At 43.1% G+C, this 8,461-nt stretch overlaps 1 protein-coding gene across 2 annotated transcripts in view; it reads right to left on the reverse strand.

Moving 5' to 3' along the window:
- The window catches only part of LOC137326228 (uncharacterized), a 33,053-nt gene that overhangs the window by 13,038 nt on the left and 11,554 nt on the right, over nucleotides 1-8,461 (reverse strand). For both annotated transcript variants that reach the window (XM_067991126.1, XM_067991125.1), the window contains exons 2-4: nucleotides 4,035-4,238; nucleotides 1,385-1,568; nucleotides 76-210 (exon numbers count right to left, since the gene is read on the reverse strand). In XM_067991126.1, coding sequence (XP_067847227.1) covers nucleotides 76-210; nucleotides 1,385-1,568; nucleotides 4,035-4,238 — 523 coding nt within the window. The remainder of the gene's footprint in view (nucleotides 1-75; nucleotides 211-1,384; nucleotides 1,569-4,034; nucleotides 4,239-8,461) is intronic.

Consider the following 8,461-nt stretch of genomic DNA (forward strand, 5'->3'; position numbering starts at 1 on the left):
CCCACATAAGAATGAAAAGATTCCCAAGTTGCCATCAGCCAGTCAATGCTCGTTTATCACTGAGTGAAGCCTGACCTTGGTCTGAGGGTTGATGTCAGGTGAGGCTGTGTTGCTGCTGCTGTAGCCTGATGTGGGATTGGAAGACAGACTAAGATTTGACCCGGTGCACAAACTGCTCCTGCTAACTAGGTTCTTCACCCTCCCTTCCTCCTGTTAAAGGGAAAAACATAGAAAACACACAAAAATCAATATAGCGAGTAATAATCAGCACCAACCAAATCCTCACAAATCGTATTACTGTTCGAAGGAAATTGAAGATTAATAAAAGTAATATTCCTGAAAGATGCAAAGAAATTGCCCTGGAAGCATCCGCACGTCCACCTGCATACACATCTACCCGCCCGCGCCCACCCACACCCACCCCCGCCCACCCACACCCACCCCCCGCCCATCCACCACACCCCCCGCCCATCCACCACACACACACCCACCCGCGCAGCCACACACACACCCACCCGCGCAGCCACACACACACCCACCCGCGCAGCCACACACACAGATCTACCTGAGCACTAATCTGCACTAACCAAATCCTCACAAATCGAATTACTGTTTGAAGGAAATTGAAGATCAATAAAAGTAATATTCCTGAAAGATGCGAAGAAATTGCCCAGGAAGCATCCGCACACGCGCGCCCACACAAACGCCTCCCCCCGCGCGCGCCCACGCCTCCCCCCCCCCACCCCCCTGCGCGCGCGCCCACGCCTACCCCTCCCCCCCGCGCGCGCCCACGCCCCCGCGCCCACACCTCCCCCCCCCGCCTGCGCCCACACATCCACATGTACACACACACATCCACACGTGTACACGCCCACACATCCACACCCACACATATATCCCCCCGCGCACACCCACACACATAAACCCCCACCCGTACCTTACACGTGTGTGTATATATATATATATATATATATATATATACACACACATATAAACACACCATTCTTTTCACTTTTACATTAATGGTTAGATAAATTATGACAGGTGGAATATATTCTATTTGGTCATTTTCAGAGACATAACCGTGTTTGCAGTTATATTCGTCACTCCAATTCCGATTGTGATGCTGATCTTTTATTTCCTATAACAAATGGTTAACAATGTTACAAGTTAATTACCTCCAGTTTTAACTTTAAAATGCACATCCTGTACTTATTATATAATGTGCTTGCATTGTCAGACTTGTTTAAATGTGATCATAAAAATTACTACAAGTTTAAACTAAGCCCTCATTCATATACAAAATCACTTAGTATCAAATGATTTAAGGCTAGTTAGTAGTTACATATATGCCCCATTAGATCTGATTGCTCCTGAAAGATACCTTCAATAACTGCGAGATCATTTGTTGTTGTAAACGCCATTTCTCCTTCTCAGCCCTCACACGTAACTTATCTCTCGCCTTTGCTATTTCCGCTTTTGCTTCCTCTCGTGCCTTCTGATAATCTCGAAGTAGATACTCGATCTCCGAAGGGGTCTCCTCTCTCCTCTTGACAACTGCTCGAGTTCTACGGGATAACAACCACTCATTAAGTTTGTCGCCACCAGACATGGTGCCTTTCATTTTCTTGAGTTTAACTAATGCTTTGGTAAAGAGCATTGAAGGCTGCAAGAACAAATTTAGATCAGGTATCGACAACCACTGATATACATCAATCGAAATCGCACGAAGTCAAGGAATCACTGGGTGATGTTGAAACGATAGATTGTTTTGCATAACTGAAAAGCTCAATACAATGTTCAAAGTTTTTGAACTTTCATACAACAGATCAACAGATGGACTCTGGAATTGGAAGTACAATTTCAAAATTTGTGGACAACACCTCGGACAATACTGAGGAGGACTGCGACAAAATGCAGGAAGACATTAATAAACTTACAAAGAGGGTGTATAATGGGCAAATACATTTCAAAATAGATAAGTGTGAGGTATTACATTTGGTTGGAAGAATAAGAAGGCCACATACTGCTTGGATAATAAGAGTCTAAATGGGGTAGAGGAGCAAAGGGATCGGGGGTACAGATACACAAATCACTAAAAGTAACGATGCAGGTTAATAAGGCCATAAAAAAGGCAAACCAAGCACTGGGGTTCATTTCTAGAGGGGTAAAATTAAAAAGCAGAGAAGTTATGTTAAACTTGTGCAGAACCTTGGTTCGACCTCACTTGGAGTATTGCGAACAACTCTGGTCTCCATATTATAAAAGGAGATAGAAACATTGGAGAAGGTGCAAAAAAGATTTACTAGGATGATACCAGAACTGTTACACCAGTCAGGAAAGACTGAACAGGCTAGGGCTCTTTTCTCTAGAAAAGAGAAAGCTGAGAGGTGACCTGATGGAGGTCTTTAAGATTATGAAAGGATTTGGTAGGGTAGACATAGAGAAAATCTTTCCACTTGTGGGGGAGACCAGAACCAGGGGCCATAAATATAAGACAGTCACTAATAAATCCAATAGGGAATTCAGAAGAAACTTCTTTACCCAGAGAGTGGTGAGAATGTGGAACTCACTACCACATGGAGTGGTTGAGGCAAATAGCATAGATGCATTTAAGGGGAAGCTAGATAAATACATGAGGGAGAAAGGAATAGAAGGATATGCTGGTAGGGTTAGATGAAGTAGGGAGGGAGGAGGCTCGTGTCGAGCCAGCATAGACCAGTTGGGCCGAATGGCCTGTTCCTGTGCTGTACATTCTATGTAACTCTATGTAATAAAAACTACAATCTATTCTCCTTGGAGATTGTCTTACATTTTAATAAGTTTGTTTCTGACTAAAGGTGCAAAGAAAAAGTCAAAAATGAGTTAGAAAGAAATCATTCCAATGACTAGTCACTGTGTAAATTTCTGTGACTGCTGCTCCTGCTCCTGCTCTCAGTACTGGCCAATCCAGGGGGCTACACTTCAAAAGTACTTCATTGGCTGTGAAGGACTTTGCGAGACTGTGATATTATGAAGCACATGGTGAGATCAATGGGCACCAGCCTTCAGAGTGAAGAGGGACTCGAGGAAGTTCTCTCAGTACTTCACCAGTATGAGGCCAGTCAGAGATGAGATGAGAACCATAAAGATGCTTGAAACAGAGAACAAACAAAAAATGTTAATAATTCTGACTGACTATTTCCTCCAAGTATTCACAAGGGAGGCTATGAACAAGAATAGATGGTATTTGTCCCACAATGCTAACGGAGATTTGTGAGGCATTGACAATCATGAGGAAGTCTCCAGACACTGAGGAGACACCAGTAGATTGGAAACAGGCCAATGTGGTACCATATTTAAAAAGACAACAATTCGAACACAGGCAACTGAAGAACTTTTACTCTTACTTTAATCCCATGTAAAATATTGGAACTGATCATCAGGTTGAGGATTATCTGTACAATGATAACTTAGTAAGGAGCAGTCAACATATTCAGCAAAGGAAGATTATTCCTGACCAACTTTTTTGAAGAAGTGAACTGTGTTAAGTCCGACAGACTTCCAGAGGCATCTGACAAAGTTCCACGCAAAAGGCAATTAACTGAAGTAATGGGGATTGCAGGTAAAACTTGGGTATGGATCAGAAATTGGCTGAAGGGTAGAAATCACTCTGGGAATTTATTACATGATTTACATGAGGGTTGGGGAGAGAAGTACTGAGTGGAGTGCCCCGGGGCTCAGTATTGGGACCACCACTGTTTCCCATTTACAGCAATGACCTGGACCCAGCAACCCATTGTAAATTGATCAAATTTGGGAAAGAAAAAGAAAGGAAGGAAGGAAAGAAGGAGCACTTATATAGCGCCTTTCATGACCTCAGGACATCCCAAAGCCTCTCAAATTGAAGAAGTGTATTCTGATTCAAATAAGCAGGCAATTGAAAGATTGAATGAATCCAGAACACCACTCAATGTACAGAGTCTTCTCTGCAGGAGTGCTGATGCTGCACCAATTCCTTGATGAAGTTTTCCTTGATGTAACCAAGTACTTACCGTGTGTTTTCCACAACGTCTTGGCGCAACCGTTGGAGGTAGTTCCTGCGCCTGCTCGGCAGGTCTTGTTCATGACGGGATGAGGTTGGATGCTTTTGGTGTCGTACGGTTAAATGCTTCTGTGGACTCAGGCTACGGGTCCTTCTGAAATTCTGTAGTTTCTCATCTCTCTCCTTTCTCAAGGCTTCTATGGTTTTCATGTGTCTTTTGTAATGTTTATAAAATATATATAAAAATCATTATGTTGATTTTTTTTGTAACATTTTAATTGTTAACCATAAACTTTAGGACCATCAAGTGACTAGTACACAGCTGCAGACTGCATCATAGTCGGTCCTTCAGCAGAGTTAACTTGAGTGCATGATTGAAGTATATAAATATCAGTTACCGCAACATAGAAAGTGCTGCTTCACTCAACTCTTTGCTAAAATGGACGTCATTGGCCATGAAGAATATCCCTTCTGGTCAGCAGGCAACTTCTATTTAACCAGAGGGCCATTTAGTCTCTGTGGTGACACCCAATCTCTGTGTTAATCTAGCAACGTGCAGTTATTATGGCTTAGCAGGATTGCCATGGTTACTAAAAAATACATTAACGTTTTTTTAAATGCCCACTTGGACATTGAGAAATGAGGATTTCACCACTGAGACTTTGAGGAATGAATGGGCTTCATGGCGGTTGGTTATTTCCTGGGTGAGAATGCCGATAATCTTGAGTACAGAAGATTAAAGGCTGATCTAATTGAGGTGATTCAGATGATTAAAGGATTTGATAGGGTGGATAGAGAGAAACTATTTCCTCTGGTGGGAGAGTCCAGAACAAGGGGGAATAATCTTAAAATTAGAGCCAGGCCGCTCAAGAGTGAAATCAGGAAGCACTTCTTCACACAAAGGGAAATCAGGGACTCCCTCCCCCAAAACACTGTTGAGTCTGGGGGTCAAATGAAAATGTCAAAACTGAGATTGGTAGATTTTTGTTAGGCAAGGATACTGAGAACTTTCTTGATCAGTACGTTTCCGGCCCAACGAGGACAGAGACATTGCTGGATCTGGTTCTGGGGAATGAGATGGGCCAAGTGGAGCAAGTGTCGCAAGTGTCAGTAGGGGAACATTTAGGGAACAGTGATCATAGTACCATAAGGTTTGGATTAGTTATGGAAAAGGTCAAGGAGTAATCTACAGTAAAAATACTTAATTGGAGGAGGACCAATTTCAGTGGGTTGAGAACAGATCTGGCCCGGGTAAATTGGAATCAAAGATTGGGAGGTAAAACTGTAATCAAGCAATGGGTAGTCTTTAGAGAGGAGATGGTTCGGGTACAGTCTAGATACATTCCCATGATGGGGAAAGGTAGGACAACCAAAGCCAGAGCTCCCTGGATGACGAAAGAGATAGAGAGTAAGGTGAAGCAGAAAAAGGGGGCGTATGACAGATGTCATGTTGATAACACAAATGAGAATCCGACTGAATATAGAAACTTCAAAGGGAAAGTGAGAAAGGAAATAAGAGGGGCAAAGAGATAGGAGAATAGACTGGCAACCAACATAAAAGGGAATCCAAAAGTCTTCTATAGGGATATAAATAGTAAATGGTTAATAAGACGAGGTGCGGGGCCGATTAGGGACCATAAAGGAGATTTACACATGGAGGCAGAGGCCATGGCTGAGTTATTAAGTGAGTACTTCGCATCTGTCTTTACCAAGGAAGAAGATGCTGCCAAAGTCACAGTAAAAGAGGAGGTAGATGGGCTAAGAATTGATAAGGAGGAGGTACTAGAGAGGCTGGCTGTACTTAAAATAGATAAGTCACCCGGTCCGGATAGGATGCATTCTAGGTTGCTGAGGGAAGTAAGGGTGGAAATTGCGGAGGTACTGGCCATAATCTTCCAATCATCCTTAGATATGGGGGTGGTGCCAGAGGACTGGAGAACTGCAGATGTTACACCCTTGTTCAAAAAAGGGTGTAAGGATAAACCCAGCAACTACAGGCCAGTCAGTTTAACCTTGGTGGTGGGGAAACTTTTAGAAATGATAATCCAGGACAAAATTAACAGTCACTTGGACAAGTGGATTAATTAAGGAAAGCCAGCACGGATTTGTTAAAGGCAAATCGTGTTTAACTAACTTGATTGAGTTTTTTGATGAGGTTACAGAGAGGGTCGATGAGGGCAATCCGGTTGACATGGTGTATATGGACTTCCAAAAGGCGTTTCATGAAGTGCCACATAATAGGCTTGTCATCAAAGTTGAAGCCCATGGAATAAAAGGGGCAGTGGCAGCATGGATACGAAATTGGCTAAGTGACAGGAAACAGAGAGTAGTGGTGAACAGTTGTTTTTCAGACTGGAGGAAGGTAAGCAGTGGTGTTCCCCAGGGGTCAGTACCAGGACCACTGCTTTTTTTTGATATATATTAATGACTTGGACTTGGGTGTACAGGACACAATTTCAAAATTTGCAGATGACACAAAACTGGGAAGTGTAGCGAATAGTGAGGAGGATAGTGATAGACTTCAAGAGGATATAGACAGGCTGATGGAATGGGTGGACACGTGGCAGATGAAATTTAACACAGAGAAGTGCGAAGTGATACATTTTGGTAGGAAGAATGAGGAGAGGCAATATAAACTAAATGATACAATTCTAACAGGGGCCCAGGAACAGAGAGACCTGGGGGTATATGTGCACAGGTCGTTGAAGGTGGCAGGACAGGTTGAGATAGCGGTTAAAAAAGCATAAGTGATCCTGGGCTTTATAAATAGAGGCATAGAGTACAAAAGCAAGGAGGTTATGATGAACCTTTATAAAATACTGGTTCAGCCACAATTGTGTCCAATTCTGGGCACCATAGTTTAGGAAGGATGTGAAGGCCTTAGAGGGGGTGCAGAAAAGGTTTACTAAAATGGTTCCAGGGATGAGGGACTTCAGTTACGTGGATAGACTGGAGAAGCTGGGGTTGTTCTTCTTAGAGCAGAGACGGTTGCGAGGAGATTTGATAGAGGTATTCAAAATCATGAAGGGTCCAGACAGAGTGGATAGAGAGAAATTGTTCCTATTGGTGGAAGGGTTGAGAACCAGAGGTCATAGATTTAAGGTAACTGGCAAAAGAACCAAAGGTGACATGAGGAAAAGCTTTTTTACACAGCGAGTGGTTATGATCCGGAATGCACTGCCTGAGGGGGTGGTGGAGGCAGATTCAATCATGGCCTTCAAAAGGGAACTGGATAAGTACTTGAAGGGAAAAAATTTGGAGGACTGCGGGGAAAGGGCGGGGGAGTGGGACTAGCTGGATTGCTCTTGCAAAGAGCCAGCACAGGCTCAATGGGCCGGATGGCCTCTTTCTGCGCTGTAACCATTCTATGATTCTATAACCAAGTTGGGTAAATGGAGTTAAGATATAGAGCAGCCATGATCTAATTAAATGGCGGAACAGGCTCAAAGGGCTGAATGGCCTACTCCTGTTCCCATGATCCTTTTTATATACAGTTACAAGGTAACTGCAGTTTAAAGCCGCAAATACTAACAGATAATGACATTTATTACCACAGCATAAAGTACTGTAATTGTACTTTAAGTTTACAAGACAGGAGGCAATATTAAGGACTTGTTATCTACAGCGTGCTATGTTATTTGAGCCAATATATCTTCAGCTTTCTTCTAGAAAATTACCCCTGTAGTAAAAGGTCTAGATCATATTTGTGGTCGTTTATGCCAGGCTGAAAAGTAACAAAAGCTGCTTGCTTTGGTGCACAAGCCATGACAATTTGTCATTTACACACCATACCTATGCATACAGTTCTAAGTATGGATGAAATAGCTGGATCTCCCATGTGTTGTTCACAGGTAGTGTGGGATTTACAGCATGACTGTGATCTTTAGCTGTTAACCTGGCCTGTCCCTTTAAGGCCACCACTCAGGTACTCCTTGAAGAGAAAAGGTCTAAACAGGCCCCGAGGTCCATTCGAGCTTTCTCTCGATTAGCACTTTCTTGGCTCCTCTCGTCAACTCAGGGTCAGAAAGAGCAGCAGGAAATAACAGCCGTTCTCTGTTGTGAATTGTTGGTGTCTGTATTTATACAAAGTGTGATGTCTGGAGTGTTATACTCTCAACTTTCATACAATTACACAGATTGGATTATCACAGTCAAACTATCTTTTTATATTCAGTTTTCACCCTGGCATAAATGATCACAATTTTTTTTTACTCCTGGCCCGACACCCGTCGGAATTATCAGAGAATGCATATTGATGGGGGTCTACCGTCTGAAACTTCAGATGCCCAGACTTAGGCCCCTTTCAAATGGTGCGGCTCTGTGGTCGGGATTAACAGGGCAGTGAGGCCGCTAACACCAGGGCACGAGATTTAAGATAATGGGCTAAAGAACCAGAGGGGAGATGAGGAGACATTTGTTTACACAGCAAGTTGTTAT

This window comes from Heptranchias perlo, chromosome 10, assembly GCF_035084215.1.
Source record: "Heptranchias perlo isolate sHepPer1 chromosome 10, sHepPer1.hap1, whole genome shotgun sequence".
In the NCBI taxonomy this organism is placed as follows: Eukaryota; Metazoa; Chordata; class Chondrichthyes; order Hexanchiformes; family Hexanchidae; genus Heptranchias; species Heptranchias perlo.